Source organism: Carlito syrichta, unplaced genomic scaffold (assembly GCF_000164805.1).
Source record: "Carlito syrichta isolate Samal-C Ts95f unplaced genomic scaffold, Tarsius_syrichta-2.0.1 Scaffold289187, whole genome shotgun sequence".
Lineage (NCBI taxonomy): Eukaryota > Metazoa > Chordata > Mammalia > Primates > Tarsiidae > Carlito > Carlito syrichta.
In genome coordinates this window covers 246,182-268,137 of record NW_007233283.1, presented here as the reverse complement: position 1 = coordinate 268,137, position 21,956 = coordinate 246,182, and the positions used below count along the sequence as shown (strand labels likewise).

The 21,956-nt window shown below is 55.7% G+C and overlaps 1 protein-coding gene across 1 annotated transcript in view; it reads right to left on the bottom strand.

Moving 5' to 3' along the window:
* PEPD (peptidase D) overlaps positions 1 to 21,649 on the bottom strand; it is a 119,585-nt gene extending 97,936 nt beyond the window's left edge. The window contains exons 1-6 of the mRNA XM_021710482.1: positions 21,605 to 21,649; positions 20,230 to 20,405; positions 17,663 to 17,846; positions 15,685 to 15,812; positions 8,355 to 8,418; positions 1,252 to 1,299 (exon numbers count right to left, since the gene is read on the bottom strand). Of these exons, the coding sequence (XP_021566157.1) occupies positions 1,252 to 1,299; positions 8,355 to 8,418; positions 15,685 to 15,812; positions 17,663 to 17,846; positions 20,230 to 20,405; positions 21,605 to 21,649 (645 nt within the window). The remainder of the gene's footprint in view (positions 1 to 1,251; positions 1,300 to 8,354; positions 8,419 to 15,684; positions 15,813 to 17,662; positions 17,847 to 20,229; positions 20,406 to 21,604) is intronic.
* Positions 21,650 to 21,956: the final 307 nt, after the last annotated feature.

Genomic DNA, 21,956 nt, shown 5'->3' with positions numbered 1-21,956 from the left:
CGACTTGCTAGGCTCCAGTGATCCTTCCAACTCAGCCTTCCAAGTAGCCGGAACTACAGGTGCACGCTACCACGCCCAGCTAATTTTTGACTGATTGTAGAGATGAGGTCTCGCCAAGTTGCCCAGGCTGGTCTCAAACAGCGGGCTCAGGCAATCCACTTGCCTCAGCCTCCCAAAGTGCTGGGATTACAGGCTGAGCCACAAATCCCTGCCAGGACCTCATCTCTTACGTACTCGCTCCCTTCTGACTGTACAAGGTCCAAGAGTCCTGTCAATTCAGCCCTTCTGGGGAGGACCTGACTCGGGCAGGACTGTAATGAAACTCGGTTACATTCCTCTCTTTCCTTAATTGTAAGGCGACTCCAGATGCAACTTAGACAGGAGTGAAGACAAACAAGGGATTCAGAAAAATAAGTGCCATCCTCAGAGAGGCCAGGCACTTTAAATCGCCACTTCTTTCCCCAGCACTTGAGGTCAATGTCTGTTTGTATACCCAAATAAAACACTTGACCATCTATGACCACAATCATCTAACATAACCTTCCCTCTTAGCCATCAAAACAGCAAAACAGAAAAAAGAGACCAAATGCTCAAAGAAATAACCAACAAAAACTATTTCTGTAAAAATCAATTAACAAAAGAGAGAAGGGTCACTCTGGGAGGAAGAAGGGTTGTTGGATGTGCTTCCTATACGAAATTCCCAAGGTCAAAGAAGCACAATAAAGCATCCTTCCTCTCTGAGATATACCAGAGAACTCCTAGGGGTACTCCACAGCCCAAGTGCCCACAGATCCTTGCCAGGGCACCAGGAGCCCACCTTGTACCCATATCCTACCCCAGGCCTCAGTCAGTCACTGCACCCTACATCCCAGCTACCTTGAGGGCAGACACCAAGGGCGTGTTTCTCAAATTCTATTAACAGAGGAGACACAAGGGAGTGAACTGACTTTACACATCTACAAATCCCGTAAGTTCAGCCCAACACAAATACATCTTCCAGCAGGATTTGAACCCTTGGAGTGGGTGGGGTGTCTTGTCCACCACAGCCTCATGACAGGCACAACACATTCCCAGGGAAACTCGAGGATATGGTCCTGGACAGGGTCAGCTGTTCGGAGTGAACAGGTGTCACTACTATCAGTTTCCCTCCATTTCCGAATCCTCCCCTACAGTCCTCTGCAGGCGCAGGCAGCTCCCTGAAACCCCTCCCCGTGCCAAACACTGCCTGGCTTCTGGACACTAGGCACTTACCAAAGTGAGGAGGACAGAGGGCTTCTGTGATGTCAGGACACTGGCAATCTGGAAGGTCAGAAAGAAAAACCCACTTTAGAGGAACCATGGAGAAGTCTGACGGGAATGATATGATAGCACACATGTATTGAGCAGATCCTGCAACGGCTGGTGCTGCTGTTGTCCTCATGCTGCAGGTGAGGAAACCCAGGCTAGCAGAGGCCGAAGCACTTCTGAAAGTCACAGTTATCAAGTGAGTGACAGAGAAGATAAAATTTAGACCTGGCACGCTTTCCACCATGCCACGCTGCCTCCAGGCACCACATAGATCCCTGGCTCCAAACAGCCTGACCTGCCCACCCTCCAAGGCCAGCACCTCTGCCTATCTGCCAAGTCCTTTCTCAAAGACCTGTCTCTGGCAACCCCTTAGGCACTGGCCTTCCCAGCCTCCTGTCTCCAGGGCAGACGCCTCCCTCCTTGCCCTCCATCCATCTCCTAGACCCAGGGGAGTTAGCGTCCCCAGCCCCATGCCACACCCTGCCCCCCATCCCTCCACCACAGCCCAGCCGGGCCTCCCACCCTATAGGCCAGCTGCAAGCCCTCGAGCCTGCAGGCCACGCAAGCTCATTTCTCCACACCTCTGCTTGGGCTCTTACCTCTCCCTGGAATGCTTCCTCCCCATCTCAGCATTTCATCAATCCGCACTCCGGATGAAAGACCCCAGACACCAGGGAGGCTGATTCACCCCCTCCTCGACTGCCCCACGGACAGTCACCATCCCCCCAACAAAGCGCCATGACACCTGCACCCCAAGGATGCCGACCGCCCGACTGGGAGCAATGTCTCCCTCTTCCAACCCCGCCCCTCAGTCTGCCCTGCATCTTGCCTATTGCAGATCCAGTCGTCTCGGAGCCCCCTACCCCAGGGCTAAGAACAGTCTCTGCTCCACAGCCCCTGCTCCTCCCCACACACCCGCCCTAACTCTACACATCGGACTTGGGGAGAGCAGGGAGGATGTGTTGGTTTAACAGCCTGATTGACTGATCGCTGGCATACTCTATACTGCATATACTTAAAGTAGACATTTTGATAAGTTTTGATGGATGTACATACACCATTTTTAGTTTGCTAGAGTGCAGTGGCATGCATGATCATGGCTCACCGCAGCCTCAACCTCCTGGGCTCAGGTGACCCTTCCACTTCAGCCTCCTGAGTGCCTGGGACGATAGGTGCAAACCACCACACCAGGCTAATACTTTTATTTTTTTGTGGAGATGAGGTCTTGCTATTGCCTAGGCTGGCCTCAAACTCCTGGACTCAAGCAATCCTCCCGCCTCAGCCACCCAGAGTGCTGAGATTACAGACATGAGCCACCATGCCTCAGCTACCACACCGTTTTTAATACGGAGATGCTCCCAGAGAAAACCTGAAACATACTGAGAACTATAGAAAGATAAAAATCATGTACAATCCATCCCCAAAGACTTTTTAGTTTTGCACATAAAAACAGAACTGTAATGACATTTGGATCATATGAAATTACAGGCTTCACTTATTTCCTGTCATTAAGTATTCTTCAAACATGCAATTTTAACACTCACTGCTGCTGGGGATAGTAAATGTCCTGTGAGTCGCTGATTACTGTGCCAGTCATCTTACACACAGCATCCCATTTAACCACCCACAGAGATGGCACTACAAATGTGTAGATTTCGCAAAAGAGAAAGGCATATGGGTCAGAGAACTGTGCCTGAGTTCACAGTTAAAAAATAGCAAAGCCTGGATTCAAACCTATGGCTGTACAATACTCCCTCAACGGACTTAAATTATTTCTAATGCAAGCCGGGCTCGGTGGCTCAGCCTGTAATCCTGCGCCTTTGGGAGGCTGAGGTGAGTGGATTGCCTGAGCCCGTGGTTCGAGACCCGCCTGGGCAGGCGAGACCTCATCTCTACAATAAATCAAAAAATCAGCCGGGCGTGGTAGCACGCGCCTGTAGTTCCAGCTACATGGAAGGCTGAGGCGGAAGGATCGCCGGAGCCCAGCAGGTCGAGGCTGCAGTGGCCGGGAGCGGCCACTGCACTCCAGTGTGGGCGACAGTGAGACTCCAACTCAAAAAAAAAAAAAAAAAAAATTTATTTCTAATGATTAGCTATTATACATAATGCTGTCATGAACATCCTTGTACATAGGCTTTATTTCCTTAATAATAAATTTTTTAAAATGTCTTTTAAAAAAAAAGCAATTTTGACCCAACTGAATCACTGGATCAAAAGCCACATACTTTGTCACGGTTTGTGATGCTCACAGCCAAGTGACTCCTCCAGATCCATACCAGCGATCGCCTGGATCCTCCGACATTGACAAACTGCCTTGAGAATGGCTGAGTCCCTCGGCCACAGTGTAGCACAAATGAAAGCCTTGGTTGAGTTCCTTCCACTCCCCCAGCCCCTCCTGGAGGAAGGGGAGGCTCATTAAAAGGCACAGAGACACACACGTGGGGCCCTGGGTGTATTGTCACGCTGACGTGAAGGGTCTACATTCATCAGCACAGAACGGTTCCGTCAATTACAGCAGCAGAATCAGAAAGCAAGAAGGCACTTGGGGATTGTATCTGCCGTTGTCCTTGGGAGGGAGGGGCAGGATAACAAATGTGTGGGCTGATGGTTTTTCTCTCTGCAACGACTCTCAGGACGTGCTGGTTAGGAATAATGGAGGAGAAAGCAGCCGTCTCCGTGCCGCCTGGTGCTCAGTCGGACCGAGGCCCGACACGCAGAGCAGGCTGTGCGTCTGCTAGTTCTGGCAGGGCAACATCTTTTATTGATCACAACTGCCTGAGTGGGCCCTGGTTACTTCTGCGGTTGCAAAACCTCTCCCGGCCTGGCAGCTCCATCCACCCTTCCCCACGGAGACCCATTAGCGCTCTATGCTCATCAGCACACCCTGATTCCGTGCCTCAAATATTAAGGGAACACAACGCACTGGGTGTCACTGGCTCGAAATGCAGCCCCAACACACACAACAGCACAACTCTGTCAATCCAGGGCCTCGTTTCCATGGAGTGGTGGCCACTGGGGACCTCTCACATCCACGAGCTGTTAAATGCCCCTGCCCTGCTTCATGCCATGTCCAGCATTGATTTCTCAGGCAGCCAGATCTGTCTGGCAGATTGAGGTAGGCAGGCTCATGCAGAATTCATCAGAGCCCTGTGGACATGGCTCCTCCACTGGGGACCATGCGAGGCTTCCCACGGATGCCTCCTACGCTTCCTTACCAGGGTCCAGACCAGGCTCGAGGGCCACTCTTTATGAGATGATGATCCAGAGAAAGGGGCTGGACATGCCCTCACCAGCGCTGATAAGGCCAGCATGGCTCCAGAGAGCTGGGCTTCACCCCACAAGCACTGAAGTTTTTGAAAATAAACCATCCTTCATGGCAGTCTCCTCAAACAGTAGTATATACGGGTGGCCTGCAACGCTTTCAAAATTTTGAATTTGTTTCTAAAACATAAACATCAGGAAACATCACCAACAATCTGGAGATGCAGTTACTCTTCACAATCTAGAGTGCCAGCGGCCCTGGGCCAGCAGCCCCATGGCATGGTTGCCCCTGCTGACCTCAGCACTCCTGGCGCCTGTCCACACACAGAGGCAGCAGTATCGGTCCCATGCTGCCGCAGCTGTTTCTCTCACATCTGTCCCGCCTGCAGCAGAGCCGCTGACCCCACCGCTTTCTGACATCCGCCCGGCACCATGAAGGAGGGCAAGCGTGCAAATGCACCTTCCACCTCACCCCTTTCAGCCAACTACGCCTGCCAGCCTTTGCACGGGCCCCCACAGCAATAGCTCAGAGCACTGCTCAAGATTCTCCCGAGTGGCCCTTCCCAGGGGAACTGCCTTCTCAATAATTAAACGTAAGATCATCTACTGAAAAGAAGGAAATTAGAAAGCCAGGTTTGCTACATCAGACACCTACACATTATGTGTGATAGCAAGTGACCGTCCATGGCCCGTGGGAGGGGGTTCCCATCTTCTTGTAGAGGAGACAAGTGTCCACTGCTGTGATCTGTTGCAGACAGCTGAGGTTGCCCCAAGTTAGACGGGGCAGGGCATATCATAGAACTGGTCTGCTTCCTCACCTTCCATGATGGGTACCTCTAGCAACCTGGAAACACCTCCCGGCCCAGGGACTTGGTCCAACAGATTGCATTTTCTTGGAAGCTCCCTTTCAAGCCACAGAACATCAAAGGCACAAGGAGCCTGTGTCACCTCCACCCTCATTTCTGATGAGCAAGCAAGGGCTAGAGGGCAGGACTCTGGGGTCCGAAGGGCCTGGGGTTGGCATCCCAATGCTGCTGCCCTCCAGCTGTGGGACCATGGACGCGGCCCCTCACCTGTGAGCCTCGGCCTCATCTGCGAGTAGCGTGGGAGCTGTGGCTCATCACAGGACAGGGCGGGAGGACAAGGGGATCTGTGTGAGCCATCGATGTTACCGGAGCCCACAGGAGCTGCCCCATGGTGAAGCACCTGTCCTACTGTGGACACGAGACCTCATTTCCAGTAAGAACAGCAGCAGTAACAGTAATAACAAAACTGATCAGCAATGGCAGTGTTGATGATGGGGTGCCCCAGAATACTCCTAAACCCTAAAGAGAAGCTGTCCTCTGAACACGGACACCTTATTTAAGATTCTGCTTTATAAATAAAGATGAAGAATGAGCTGGTCTGTAGGGCTGTCATTTACACTCTCACTGAGGACTTCCCTGTTCCGACATTCAAGACTTTCTCTATTTTTACTGCATCTGGAGCCCAGTCCTCCTTCCTTTCCCCCAGAAAACACAGTATAAATGGAGTTGAATAATGCCCCAGTTATAAAAACACAAATGCCAGACAGGGGCTGGGGCGGCCGTGGTCCAGAGATGCCTCTGACTCAGCATCTGAGTCCCAGGCAGAGGAAGGTGCCTGTCCTGCAGAGTCCTGAGATGAAGCCCACCCTAGGCTGCTCCCGAGGCTGCTCCCTCCATCGATGAGACTTGAGGGGTCAAGGTCCGAAAGGGTAATAATATCAAAATGCAGTGTATGGGGTAGGGGACACACCTGTCGAAGGAGAGGTCAGGAACAAAATTAGAATTGAGGTTGGGCGGGTACCTCCTGCGCCAAGACTTAGAAATACAAGGTAAGTGGCAGATGACCTCGTTATGGGCATGCAAATAAATGTCCATTCTATTTTAGATCCTGTACCCAAGAGATCGATACAGCAGGCCACATGCGTATTAATAGACTCTTTAGATGCCATGAGTCACGCCCGAAAGCTTGGGATTGAAATCAGAGGACAAAAAGATCCATCGTAATGGGAGTCTCAAGGGAAATTGGAAGAAATTATTCTAAAAACCCTATGACTGGAAGCTAATCAAAGAGAAACCCTTCTAAGTAAAGCATTAAACATGCATATAAGAAAAAAATAACTATATTCGCTAAAAAAAGAAGAAAGAAGCCCCCCCAGGCAGAAGGTATCCCAGAAACAGGCATCTGTGACTCTGTAAAGGTGAGTGGTACTCCTTCACAAAGGCCCTCCTGGGGCCTCCTGGGGCCTCCTGGGATCCCTGACCAAGCACCATCACCCTGCAGTGACCTTTTGTCCATGCAGTTGTCCCCCACACTGAACCTTGGCCCGGGCTATTGAGTTTAGCTCTGGGTCTCAGCCACCTCTGATGCCTCACATGTACCCTGACTGGGCAAGAAGAGTAGCTGGGGTACAAGAACTGGGCTTTCGAGACAAAAACTTAACAGTCATAGCAGGCAGGGTGCAGATCAGAACACAGGCTATGTCCACAATGTCCACAGCTCGTCCCAAGAGCAAGAAGAGGGGCACCAGTGTGAACCAAAGCCAGTCGTGGATGCAGGGGGCTGATGCAAGGCCTTGAAGGACCAGGTAGGGTAAAGACGGAGAGAGGGAGTGGCATTTTAGGACAGCTGAGCTGAGGCAGGGCTGGGTCTGCCTGTATACAGCATGGTACTGAAGCTGGCCCACCCAGGGTCAAAGTGAGCTTGCTGCCCCTGAGCAGGCTGGGGTGGGCAGCCAATGCCAGGAGGAGACAGACTGGTACCTCATAGTACTGTGTGCCTGCCAGGATCCCTGAGAACCTGCCTCTCACCCAGTGTTGTCATTCTCCCCACCAGGCTGTGTCCTGCCCAGGGGAAGGGAGACTTGCTTGGCCTCCAGGGCTGGCTCCCCAGTCACGTCCGCACCGCAGCCCCAGCTCTTAGCCGTGTCCACATACAGCCTCTGTCTGGGGAAATGTAGCTGTGGGAGGGCCCCACCCAGCTGCCAAGTCTGGGCTGGACCCCAGTGGCAGGCATTGACTTCTGGGTATTTTGCATCCTACCCAGTACTGAACTGCACAGAACATGCAGCTGTGGCAGCACCCAGGGACGAAGCAAAGAGGCCTCTTGGGTACCAGGCAATGGCTGCAATATCGGGGACCTCGGGCACTGGCCACTCAGACCATGGGGGCCCTGTGCTCGCAGTTCTGCCACAGCCCTACTCTACAGGCAGTGAAAGTCGGGGCAACCCAACTTTCTGTCCCGTCGCCTGCCTAGACCTGGGACAGATTCAAAGCCCCAAGAGAATAGTCACACATCTACCTGGGCCACATGACGCCTGCTGGACATCCACACTAGGAAATGGATTAAAGGCGAGGGACTTCCAACTCTACCCCCCACAAGCCTTTTGCAGCCTGGGCTTTTCTGACAGCAGCATCTGCAGCCAACCAGGGTCTGTGGGCGGGGCCTCCCAGGTCAAGCTTAGTGGTGACTTAGATCAGACCATGTACCACCATTGCGAGCACAGCCACTTCTCAGAGACATCCTCTCTTGCACATCTCAATGGCCACAACCCAAGTCACTTGCACCTACTGAGTCAGGGCCTTGCCCAGGCAGAGAAATGGCTTCCCAGTGAAGTCTGAGGTGTATGTTTCCTCTCTGCTCTTTCTAAACAGGAGCATTCCTGAGGGGGCTGGCAGCCAGGTGGTGGTGCCCCCCAATGTCCGGCGAGGCTGTGGCAGTGGGAGAAGAGGGGAAGTGTTGTTGGAAGCCCTAAGTGTTCAGGGAAAGAGTCAGCTTCTCACCTCATCTGCGTACTGGATGTCATCCATGGCATACTTCTCCTTGAAGTGCTCTTTGGAATGGATCCTCAAAGGGAAACAAAAGAACACTAAGGTCAGGGCTTGGCAACAGCTCAGCATGGCCACCTTCTTGCCCTCCAAGCCTAGGCCATGAAGCCCAGGCCCACCTCTGTCACAGCCAGCACCAGGCACCAGGCAGGTGTGCCGACACAGACTCAGAGGGGAAAGGGCACAGGGCCACAGAGTGACCACTGAACCATACCTGCCTCCCTTGGCAACCACACCCCCACCGACCCCTACTTCTGTGTGACCCTGATCACCTGTAGCAAGCGGTTGCCTACAAACCTCCTGGTCATCCCTCGCCATTGCCAGAGGGCACCCCTGGGGTAGCCAGCCAGAGCGCCCCACCCTTTGGGGCATAAAACAAGCTGCCTCTCAGGCCTTGATGGAACTTAAGAGGAAAGTTTGAAAATTAACACTTTAAAGAAGTCAATATCAATATTACTCAATGTGATGAGAAATACTCAAGCCTACTCATTATCCCTGAAAAATCAGCTGGTGAGAAGACGCACAGCAGACGAAGTTGGGCGGCCCTCACCCACCTCAGGGCAGACCCTTGGGTTACAGATGTGCCAGGCAGACCTCCAGCCTGGGTCCAGCAAGCCACCACTCCCAGGTTCTTGGTCAGCAGATGAGTCAAAGTCATTACTGATGACAGAGCTTACATGAGGGGGGAAGAAACGTGAACTGAACAGGTGAGACGTTGAAAGCCAAGTCAGGGAAGCACGTACACGCCATGCCAACCCACACCTGGGCATCACAGGGCATCTGCCCCCACTCGGGCCCCTCCCCAGGCTGCCCATGGTCGCACAGCGCTACAGTCACCAGGTGCTGGATCCCCGACAGGCCTCAGACAAAAAAAACAGCAGGTGGTTTTCCGGTTGTGCTTCCTGGGCGCCCAACAGCAGATCAGATGAGAGGGGAGGTGGGGGTGCCAAGGACAATGTGCCTGGGGAGCCCCAGAGGAAACAGGGAAGGAAGAGAACTTTGGGACTCGGAAGTGACGACCTAGAAGAGTGAGCTCCTGCATCAGCGTCCTGTGCACCACTCTCAGCCTCTGTGACACTGACAACTGGCATCACTGTCAGGAAGCAAAATCTCATTCCTCTCCCTGAAGCTCAACCACTCCTTCTCCACCTAAGCCGAAAGTCTAGACTATGGGACCAGGACAGAGGGCTACAGGGATCAGCAGTAGGAGCTCACAGCCACACATGGTGAGGAGGGCTTGGAGAGGAAACCCACCTGGGCCAACGAGGCTCTTGTATCACTACAATCAGTTGCTCCGTGTAACCCAGAATGCCCCTTGCTTTTTCTCCCTTTTGGCTTCTCTGAAATGATTGCTGGGTATCAAGCTTTTGCCGTTAATTAAATTTGCACAATTCAGTTACATTAGCTTCTATGTTCCAGACAGGACTCACAAGCTAAATGGCCAAGGTTTGACACCCCCATTAGCACAGCCTTGAGCAGCTACCGGGCAGGAATTGATGACAGCACCTCGCCTGGACTCTGGAGGCCCCAGATGTAGGGCTTACTTACTGTGCAGACAGCTTGAGGGAGCTTGCAGACCCTTGGCCACAGAGCAGTGGCACTCTCAGGCCTGAGCTGACCCTACAGTTGAGCACAAAAGCAGGTGCCAGAAGAGCAAGAGGCAGCGCCATCAGCAAAATGCATCACCACATCCACTCTGGACATCACCACATCCACTCTGACTGCCCCGACGCCATGACATGCACCCTCAGCACGTCCCTGCCTCTGGCCCTAGTCATTTCATCACCTCTAGATGTGACAGGCGTGGAACGCAAACTGCCAACAGATTGGGGAAGTACAGAGGACCTGATCTGAGGCCAGCGTCCATGCCTCCTGACAGAGGGGCAACTCAACCATTAGTGTGGGCACCTGATACTCTCACCCCTCCTCTCCCTGATGGGTCAGGGGCCCAAAACTTGCCAGCTCACCCCAACGGTCTTGCCAAGGGAAGCCACCAGGAAACATGCTCCTGCCAAAAAGCACCCCCCTCTCTGGAGGTCTGGTTCTCAACAGGAAGAACCATTCGGCAGACAAAACCTGAAACAAACTGCAAGTATCTTTTCTGGCACTGTGCATTTCATTCTTTTTTAAAGGGCAAAGATAATTAAGTTTGGATGGCACTTATTTTTCATGTTTGGGAGCTAATTATGGTAAAAAAAAAAAAAATCATTTAAATGTCACCCTAAGGAACATGCGTGCCAGACTCCCAAGTCAAGCCAGCCACCAAAGGCCTGGCAGTCATGATTGGCAGGACTGACAGAAAAAAGAAGTGGCGTGTCCACACGAGCCCTGCAGAGCTGATGGGGAGGTCCCTGGGCGGCTATGAACCTGCTGAGGACCAGGGTGGCCAGGGCAGAGTGGCCACTTGGAGGGCCCACACCCTGCCCCATCTGGAGTCTAGGGTCCAGCAAGGGCAGCTCATGCCAGACCCATCATATGTGAGATCCAAACACAAACACCTGGACCAGGATACGATGGATCAGCAGGGGAGCCAACATCACCCAGATACTCTCCATTCAAGTGCAAGAGATGGCTCTGGCAGAAGGGAAAAGTCCTCCAGAGGGGCCAGCATCCTAGCCCCGCACAGGCTTGCTCTGCCAGCAGCCAGCTTCAGCAAGAGTTAGTGGAGGTCTTTCCAAGAGCCCAGGGTCAAAGCTGATGCCTGCTCTCTCTGCAGGGGTCGCCAACACCCGTGGGGGCTGCCAGTGGATAGGAGATATTAAATGAATGCCACACAGTGTTGACACGAGGAGCCCTCTCGAAAATGAAATTTCAAAGAGCAGGTCTTGCCGGCTGGCTGACCACCTGCACGTGGTTAATGAATAAGTAATAGGGCCAAATTACAGCAGTCACCATCAATTTCCTGCCACTGGGCTTGCCTTCAGCTACAAACAATGCCGCTGCCACCTTCCGCTCTGTTCCCCGTAGAAAGCAGCGGCACTTGGAAGTCGGCAGCCATCTTGGGATTTCATTAGGTTGGCAGAGACAAAAGTAGATTTCTCCAAAGCAACGCAGGTGCCTAATCCCAAAGACCACACCTGTGAACAAGACACCAGCACCTCGGCGGTACTTCCCAGAGAGGCCTGCAGAAGGGACAGTCTGCCTGAGGGGAGCAGACAGAAACCAGGCTGTGGTGGATCCACACTTGCCTGGACAGGCCTGCAGTTGCCCAGAATCTGACACCCCCAAACTCTTTCAGCCCCAAAGAGGGCCCCAAACACCCACCTTGATCAAGAAGGGAGCCGGGGAGAAGCTGAGGAAGCCTCAGTCCTTGTGACACGAGGCGTGTACATGGGATGGAGACCGTGCCGTGAAAAACCACATGCACACACTACACACCACATCCACCTACTCCTACACACAGGCACCCTACGCCCTCTCACACCACACACATGTATGCACCCCACACCCACAGCCCAATCCACATACCACAAAGACATACCACACACCAATTCCCATACCCAAAAGAGAAGTGCTCAGAGCCTCCGGTCCTCAGCCCTGGAGAAGCTCACGCTCTCCACTCTTCCTGGACAGCCTGAGGTTCAGACAGGCCCTCAGTAGGGTAAGTACCTCCTCCCTACAAACCCCAGGCCAGGCAGTGTGTCACAGCCCAACCCTGAGAGTTCTGCCAGGGAGGGGAGCAGGACACAGCCGAGCTGCAAAGGTTCTGGGAGTTTCCCCACCTGGCCCCTGTGGCTCACCCTCTGTGGGCTCAGAAGCTGTCTAGGGTGAAGACTCACAGAGGCAATCTCCTGCCTGCTCAGAGGACTCCAACATCTGGAGCCAAAGCTGCCATCAGCAAAGCCTGATTCTGATAGAAAATGATGCGAAACACTCTCACATCAAAAGGACACCACGTTTTTGAGAGCAGACTTCAGATAAAAATGAATTAGAAGCTACCACCTCCTGTCCCAGAAAGGGCCTGGGGTGAGGAACAGGCCAGCACCAGGCTGCCCACAGCCCCCAGTGTCTGCAACCCTGGCAACAGGACAGACCATTTACACAGGAAGTGGCAGATCCCACAGACGGGGGTGTTGTTTCCCTGGGCAACTTTGGATTGTAGTATCTGCCAGATGGATTTTCAAAAGCCATCAGATAGGGACTCAAAAGGAAGCTGAGGAGCTGAAGGTCAAATGTTCGGTCTGGTGGATTTTGATTGTAAAGGCCAGGTAATCCCATCAGCCTAGCTCATGGTGCCCTATTGATTCTGAGAGTGTCTGGCGGCTGTCGCACAATCAGATCTGGCCACTCCCTGACTCCAGCCCCAAGCAATCAACCTCTTCACCGCCATCCTGTGACAACCATGCCTTCTCTCCCGAAGGCTCAGGACACAGGGACTCAGAGAGGGTCACCCCAGGGCAGAGGACGAGAGAGGCCTGCTGGGGTGGCCACAGCGGAAGGCCAGGTCTGCAGGAGACAAGGTTCGACCTCTCAGCTATGGGGCCAGAATCCCCCCGGGACCAAGGCTGCTTAGTCTAACCTGTCCCATATGCACACACAGCCTTTTTCAACAGGACAGACCAACCCTGCAGACCTCTCCGCACCTCAATGTCGCTCAAGCCTGTATGTCTGTACTAGACAGCCCGCTGGCCCCACCAAGCAGGTCAAACTAAAGGAGAACTTTTAACAGCCACTCTGAAACCCAGCTGTGGCCAAGGCGCAGAACATTATTCTTGCATTATTGAAGATGACGCTCCAGAAAAGCCAACTGCTAACAGCTGTTCCCTGCCCAATGAGGCCCTGGGTTTTAAACCGTCAAGTCAAGTGCCGTTTGGCTCCCCAGATGGTGAGTGTGGAGAGACATGGTGAGATTCACTCAAGATCTGCCACTGGATAGTGAGTCCCTGAGGCAGGACCAGACCTCTCCTCCCACAGCCCCAGAGGACGCCAACCCCTGACTTCTTGCAAATCAGCTCTTCACCAAAAAGAAGTAAACAGAAGTAGTGAAGTACCCAGAGCCCCTCCACTTCTCGAGACGGAACCCCTGGAGGGCCCCTGCAGAGGCCTTGATCAGACCCTCCCTGAAGCTGTTCCCCATCTCTGCCCATCGCCACACGTCACAGACGGAGGCATCAGCCCAAGTGCTACGCTGGCTCTCTGAGCAGTGGGACATGTCAGTGGGCTCTGAGCCAGTGGGCAGGGCCATAGGAGGCTGAGATAGCAGCCAAGTCAAAACCGTAGGTGCCACCCAGAGCCAATGGCCACTCGGCACAGGGGCCCCAGCTACTCCCAAGACATGCCACTCACAGAAAGGGCTGAGGCCACAGCTCCACTCATGAGCCCACCTCAGGTGAACAAAGGATTCTGGGAGAGCCCTCTTATGGAGAAGCAGATGGAAACTTTGCCACGTTACCAGTTACTAGCGTTGGCTAAGAACGATTCCAACACTTAGTGGAATACAAAGCCACTTATCATGCTCATGGACTCTGAAGGCTGGGAATTCAGTCAGAACCCAGAGAGGGCTCATCTTTGCTCCATGACGACCTGTCCTTCACAGGTCAAAGGCTGGGGCTGGGAGTTGCCTGAAGGCTCCTTCTCGCTAGCGGCTGGTGCTGGCTATCCCATGCGGGAGTTGGGGCTTCCACACGGTGGCTTCCAAGGGCAAGCTTCCCCTGGGAGAGGACCAGGTGGAAGACACAGTGCGCTTTACAGTACAGCCTCAGAAGTCACGCAGTAACACTGCCACATCCGTGCATCGAGGTGGTCATGTGGTCCTGACCAGGGTCAAGCAGGAGGGAAAAATAGAGTCACCCTGCCAACAGTGAATGGCCAGACACACTGCTGTGGCCACTTCTGGGCATTACAGTGCACCTGCTGGCATCATCCCTGCCTCATGTCCACATCACAAGCATACCACAATGCCCAGCACTATAACGACTGTCCTGGCGGTGTTTCCCGGGCAGCATCACTGTGGCTCCACAGGTAAGGAACTGGAGCCCCAGTAACTACACCCACTTGCCAGTCCCACGGCCTCTGCAGAGGCCCCGCTGAGCCACGGGCACGCTCAGCTTCCAATCACAGCTCCAGCCACACCAGCTGTGGTCCCTGCTTGGGCCACTGAGCCATGCTGGGCCCTCTCTCTTCATGCGATCATACAGACTCCACCAGGAATGGGATGAAAGTGGACCACCAGGATCACAACAGGATGGGAACATGTAGTCGGGGAGGCAGCCCGGCTACACACCCCAAAGGCCAGCAAAACTGGGCGTGTCCATTCCCCGCCTTCCCTCCCAAGGGCTGTGCCGGGAAAACACCCCCAGGAGAAACAGCCGTCTTCTCTCCTGCTGCCAGTTCTGCTTAAGGCCGAGTGTTCACAGCCAAACCCAAGCCCAGGGCCAGACCTGGATCCTGCCAAGCGGCCTCAGGGCAGAATGGTCATCAGCTTGTGAGCCTGAACCCCTTGCCCCAAGACAGTAGGAGCACATGCCAGGGCCCACAGAGGTGGCTGTGCACTGAAGGCCAGGCAAGGGGCAGGGGCAGTGCAGGAAGCAGGGAAGCCCTGCTGTGACCCTGGCCTTGGCACCGAGCCCAGTCCCTGCAGCAGCCAGGGGCCTTGTCGCTCAAACCAGCCACAGCCTCACTGGCCCACCTGGTAATGAGCGTTTGGGGGCACCGAGGCCGTGAAGGCTGCAATTTAGACATTACCCCAGAATAATCACTCTCTAGGCAGAAATGACATGCTGGGAGGCAGCGAGCATTGAGCGGTTCCTCTGATCACCTGAAACCTCCCTGGTTAAGTACAGTTTCTGCCTCAGCGCCTCTGAGCAGGCGGGAGCTGCTGCTGGGGGCGCTAGGTGGGAGGCAAGCAGGCCCAGAGCCTCCACCCTATCTCACAGATGAGCTGGGAGGCAAGGCCGGCATCTGCGTCCAGGGCGGCCAGCAAATAGGGCCCCTGCATATCAGCAAGGGGCCTTAAGAGGGGCCCCCAGGCTACTCTCCCTGACCCAGACAAACCCTATCACAGGCATCCATGCCTCAGGCATTTAACAAACCTGGGAATCCCCAGTTTCAGGACTAACAAACCATACCTCCAAACAAACAAGGGCCGTGTCCGCAGCTCTGGCTCAGATGCCCCAAGGAGAGCAGGCCTGACCACCCGCCCTCCCTCCTACTGCTTCTTCCCTCCTGGCCACCCACAGGAGCAGTTTCCGCCTGCTCAGAGGTACTCCTATCCCTGCTCACCCCGCCCTGCCCGGCCCCGCCCAGCAGTTAGCGCCATAGTAACTCAGCCCAGACGGCTCCTTACTTTCCCATCCAGGTGGCATAGCTGGCAGGAAGCCTGAGCACAAACAGGGTCGACTTCCCAGTGTCAACATCGATGACGCCGTAACAGCCTGGTTCGGTGACACCAAATGCCCAGTGAAAGAAGGACTCCTATAGCAGGAACAAGGACCCTCGTGAGCCAGTGGAACATGAGGCACAAAGAGGAGGTGGGCCATGGACTGGGCACCTGCTTCCCACAACCCCAGAGAGCCAGCCGGGCCGCCTCTTCCTGCAAACTGACCCCAGCCCCACACAGACCTTCCCCTCAGCACCCCACTCCCCATGCCAGCTGCAGGCTGCCCATCTCGCCCTTCCATGGCTTGGTAGGGGTCTCTGGTCCTGCTTTCAGTACTCCCCGCAGGTCCCACACATGTGACCGAGCCTACCTGCAACCCCAGCCACACCACCAAGACCCGACAGGGCACCCTGGGACCCAAGCGCCAGCAGCACCACAGGTCCAGCTCAGCCCTGGCCCATGCCTCTCCGCCACTTGCAGGCAGGCAAGACGCCCCCTGGATTTAGACGCCCAGGCCGGATATCTGCACCGAAACGGATTCCTCCATTTAGGACTTCTTACTTCCCTCTCCACCCCCGGGGCAGCTGATGACTTCAGTGTTTAGCAATAAACACTGGGCTATAAGCACGTCACAAAGGTATGAAGTGGAGGAGGACTGCTGCTAAAATTAGCCTCGCATAGCATCCGTCAGGGAGCCAACAACCGAATTTAGGAAATCGGTTTTTAAACCATGGATTATTTAAACCTCAAGAAGCATCAAGACTAGTCTCAGAAAAGTTCATTTAGCCCTCTGAGTCTCCAGCAGCCAGGGGACTACAAGCTGTGGCTGTGAGAATGATGCGGCGAAGGGACAGGACCCTCTGGGCAGAAGGCGCTCTCAGTGCAAATCATGCCACAGTCGCCCTCAGCCACGGACCTCAGCCTGCCTCTGCCCTGCGGGTGCTCCAGCCTGGGCATCTCCTCCCCACACTCAGTGCCCCTTCGCATTTCCACCTCCCTCTCTGCCTGGACTCTGGACGCTGGACGGCTGTATACCCTAGGCTCTGCCTGCCCCCAGGGAGGTCCTGAAGCCCCCACGGTGGTCAGGCCCCAGCTCAGGTCAGACAGGAAGCAGGGAGAAAAGAGCACTGGACTTAGAGCCAGAAAGTGGGATTCGAATCCCAGCTCCACCTCTTGGCAAGCCATTTTCCCTCTGGGCCTGGATTCCTCCTCTGTAAAGTGAGTGCAAGGCTAAGTTGAACGAAAGTGGGGCCAGCTCAGGGCTTCTGTCCTCCAGGGCAAGTGTCCGCGTTCTCAGTGATTCTCAGCCAAGGGCACGCTCAGACTGGTTTCCTGTGGCTGGGCCGCCTGCTGTCCCACGGGGTTCCAGGACCTCAAGGACCCCTGGGCCACTTCCGGGTGAAGAAACGGAGGCCCAGTGAAGGTCACAGGGTGAGCACCAGCGGAGCTGGGACAAAGGTCTGGGCCTCCAACTCCTGCTCAAATGAGCCACGCCTCCCACGCCCCTTCCCTGACCTCCTTGCTGCAGACAGAATCTGGTCCAGGAATTCAGCCGTCCCACCTCCACCTCCACCTCCACGCTCTGCTGCTCATCAGCTACACAAAGCTGCCCGCCTTGCCCTCTGCCTGCCCACTCCTGTGCACACCATCCTCTCGCCTGTCAGAATTCACCCTGGCCTGCAGGACCCCCTCCAAATACCGCCTCCTCCATGAAGCCTCGGAACATCATCTTCCTGGACCCTGATGGCGACAGCTTGACCCTCCGCCATGGCTGGGATGGGTGCTACTTCCCCGAGTGTGGGCTCTCTTGCCCTGCCTCCGGTAGGTCTCTCCCGCATGCCTGGAACGCTGGGTCTGATTCCCACAGACCCGGTGCTGGAGGAAAGCTGGAGCCTGCAAGAGACCCAGGGCCCCCTCGGAGATGTGGAGCTGAGGGTGGCCTCACCTGGCGGAAGAGGACTCCAGTGTCGGTGCAGTAGCGCTGCGTCTCCTCCCCGCCCTGCAGGACCACAACAGAGCCGGCCTGCACCGCAGGGTTCTTTCGCAGCCGCTCACACAGGCGCCGACGGTTCAGGGCAAAGAGTGCCAGCGGCACCTTCAGGGTTTCATTCCCCAGCCAAAATGAGGGTCTGCAAAGACATGAGCACACCACCATGGAGGTCTCTTTAGCAGCACCTGTGGCTGAGGCCCCCGAGGGCCGAGCCTGACGCAGGACCCCCAAGGGTCAAGCAGAACCCCCGAGGGACCCCGAGCCTACTGCGGGACCCATGGCAAGCCAGCCCGAGCTCAGCCTGCCTGTGACCCAGAAACAGTCCCTCACTGGGCCACCCGAGGATCACAGGGGTTTGTCAACCGCACCCTCCCTTGCTGTCCCGAGGAGCCTGGCCTACAGGTCCAGAGGAAGGAGCTAGGTCTGTGTGGCAGGTGGTCAGGTGAGGACCATGGAGGGAGCCCGCAGTGGTTTAGAGAGACGCTCAATTCTCACCCTCAAGGAGCTTCTCTATCCAGTTCGCTGGTGAGAAACACATGACAACACCTGGTCCCCACCCAGGCACCTGCGTTCCCACCTTCTGCACAATCACACAACCCGGCTTGGAGGTGTTCCACCCCCAACACACACACACACACACACACACACCCCACAGGGCACTCGGAGCACAGGCCAGTGAGAACGAGCTGAGCGCCTGAGGAGTAGCCATATCCAGATGGACTTGAGAGCGGCAGCCCTGGAGGTGCAGACCTCAAGGAGGACTGAAGGGCCTGCGAGGGACAGCGCTGTGGTGAGCCTCCCCCGGGGCTGAGTGAAGCCAGACCCCACGGGGCAAGGAGATACCTCTCCGCCTCCACTCCGCCACCGGCTGTCCTGTTCACTTAACTCGCCATCCAACCCCCCATCTGCCCCACACCCTGCCACACAGCTGCTCCCACCTGAGATTTCTCCCCCGCTGCAGGAGAACTCTAGTCACCCAGTGACCTCCCCGCAACCACCCTTGCTGTCCACAGTCCACCCCACCAGGCCTCCGCACACCCCCATCCCCACACACACAGCCCGCCAGGCCTCCACGATCCCATGTTCCTGCTCTGCCGTGGGCTCCCCAGTTCTTGAAGGCCACTCAGTGCCTGTGACACTGGGTCACACTCTGCTGAAAGCCCACCCAACAGCAACTTGTCCGGGCTCCCCTCCAGCCAGGCCACCCTCCTGGTTCAACCTTCTTGCTAAAGCCCAGCTTACTCGGCCCAGGACCTCTTCCCCAACGGGATTCCCTCAGCTCAGCGGAGCCTACCCAGTCCCACAGCTTTAAGGTCCACCTGCTCTCACAGGCCAATGACCCCTCTCTCCAGATTCACAAACTTACTGGCCACCCAGACCACCCCTCGGATTCCATCACCCTCAGATTCAGCGGGCACAATACAGACCTAAACCAGAGCCACTCTTCCTGTCTCACCCTGACAGGTGCTCGGGCCATCCCGGGCTCCTCTCTCATTTTGCCTTCAGTCTATCAGCAAAGCCATCAGCTCTGCCATCAACACACACCTCCCAGTGTGGCATATCCATGGTGGACAAGTGCAGGCAGATCTCAACTGCTCTCTTGGTCCCAGTTTCCCCAAGCCTGTTCTGCACCCACGGCCGAAAGATCTCTTGAGAAACGCCAAAGCCCAGCAGGACCCGCGTTCACCCTCCCTGGCTGGCTTCCTGGGGTACCTCCTAAGTATGGATTTACTCCCCAGCCTGAAAGGCCATGAGGGACCCGGGCCCATCAGCCCTTGGTGTCCTGCGCTACAGCACGGGTGTCCTGGCTCTTCGCTAATCACCCCCACACTCCCCTCCTGGCTGCTGCTGTGCCCTCTGGAGACTGCTCCTCTGGGGGAAATCCCACGCACAGCTCCCACTCCTACTTATCCCAGCCTCTTTGGTCACTCCAGCCAAGCCTCATCCTCTGGCACCCACCATCCCTCTCTAAGCACTCACCACTCCCTAACTTCTTTTTTTTTTTTTTTTTTTTTTTGAGTTGGAGTCTCACCCTGTCACCCAGACTGGAGTGCAGTGGCCGCTCCCGGCCACCGCAGCCTCGACCTGCTGGGCTCCGGCGATCCTTCCGCCTCAGCCTTCCAAGTAGCTGGAACTACAGGCGTGCACTACCACCCCCAGCTAATTTTTTATTTATTGTAGAGATGAGGTCTCGCCAAGTTGCCCAGGCAGGTCTCGAACCCGCGGGCTCAGGCAATCCACTCACCTCAGCCTCCCAAAGGCGTGGGATTAGAGGCTGAGCCACAGAGCCTGGTTCCCTAACTTCTTTATTTGCGTGTTTGTTTGCTGCCCCTCCAGGTGAAATGAAGGCTCCATGAGGGCAGGAACAAAGCAGATGTATGTCAATGTCTGTTGAATGAATGAATAACAGAGAAAGGAAGGCGGTCCCGCGAGCAGGCTGGAAGCCAAGTGTGGAGACCAGAGTCAGGGCAGGGTGGAGAAGGAGCCAGGCAGGGGAGAGGTGTGCAGGAGGAGGCCCCCACGGGCTCTCCAGTCCAGGGGCGGCGAGTGGACATGGAGGTCGGGGTGGGGAGGGACAGCCCACAGGTGAGTACACCACCACGTAGGCCTTATTAGCACCCCCTGCAGCTGAGGCCCCCAGGGACGAGTCTGTCGCGGGACCCCCCTCAAAGGCCAAGTGGGACCCCTCGAGGAACCCCTGAGGGACCCCCAAGCAGGACCTCCAAGGGCCAAGCCTACCACGGGACCCATGGCCGGCCAGCCTGGGCTCAACCTGCCTGTGCCGCAAAAGCAGTCCCTCCCTGGGCCACCTGAGGACCACGGCGGCTTATCAACCACCCCCTCCCCTGCTGTCCCCAGGCTCTTGGCCGACAGATGCAGAGGAAGGAGCTGGATCTGTGGGCCTCTTGCCACACATAGGACCCTTGGCGGCTGGATCCTCACTCCAGGGACACACAAGCAGCGCCACCTTCTGCACGTATTGGTATCACCGTAATCGTCTCGGGATGGCCTTTCCTGACTTCCGTCTTTGAACCTGCAACCCTCCTCCCCCTCACTTAGCACTGGCCTGAGGCACCCCACTTGCCCCCCAGATTCATCCCTCTCCTCTCCCTCTGCCCACCTTTTCCCCTGCTCTGTGCCCAGAGGCCCACCGACTCAATCTCCTCGGTGTAAATACTGCCTCTGGCCTGTAATCCCGCGCCTTTGAGAGGCTGAGGTGAGTGGATTGCTGGCGAGACCTCATCTCTACAATAAATAAAAAATGAGCCAGGCGTGGTAGCACGCGCCTGTAGTTCCAGCTACTCGGAAGGCTGAGGCAGAAGGATCGCCGGAGCCCAGCAGGTCGAGGCTGCGGGGGCCGGGAGCGGCCACTGCACTCCAGTCTGGGCGACGGAGTGAGACTCCAACTCAAAAAAAAAGAAAGAAAAAAAAAGCCAGGCTCGGTGGCTCAGCCTGTAATCCCGTGCCTTTGGGAGGCTGAGGTGAGTGGATTGCCTGAGCCCGCGGGTTCGAGACCCGCCTGGGCAGCGAGACATCCTCTCTACAATAAATCAAAAAATCAGCCGGGCGTGGTAGCGCACGCCTGTAATTCTGGCTACTCGGAAGGCTGAGGCAGAAGGATCGCCGGAGCCCGGCAGGTCGAGGCTGCGGTGGCCGGGAGCGGCCACTGCACTCCAGCCTGGGCGACAGAGTGAGACTCCAACTCAAAAAAAAAAAATACTGCCTCTGACCCTCCAGGTGGACTTAACTAACGAGGGGGCATAAGAGATTGGGGGGCAGCAGGAGAGGGAGGAGCACAGAGAATCCACTTTCTTGGTTCACTCCCTGGGGGGGAGGTCAGACCTAAATAAATGACCAGTGTCCCTCCACCCAGGGCCACGGTGCCAGCCAGGACACCGGACTTGCCAAGAAGGGTCGAGAGCTCAGGAAGACCCCACCCATGCTGACAGGGCTAAAGTGCCACCCCACACACACTCCCCACACATGTTCTTCCTCCCCTCCCCAGAGGGTGAGCGGACACCAGAGGCCAAGACTTCCTCTAAGCCGGGACTGTTTTTCCGCCACACTCAGCCATCGGGATGAAACGGCAGAAGGAACTCAGCAACAACTTGTAAACACGTCTGCATCCCAGCTGGACACGCTGTCAGGAACTGAAAGTGCAGCTGCCAGCACCCAGGCACAGGTGTCCCCTGCAGCCCCTTCACCCAGGAAAGCCCATGGAGGGGAGGGGGCACAGGGGGAAATCTTG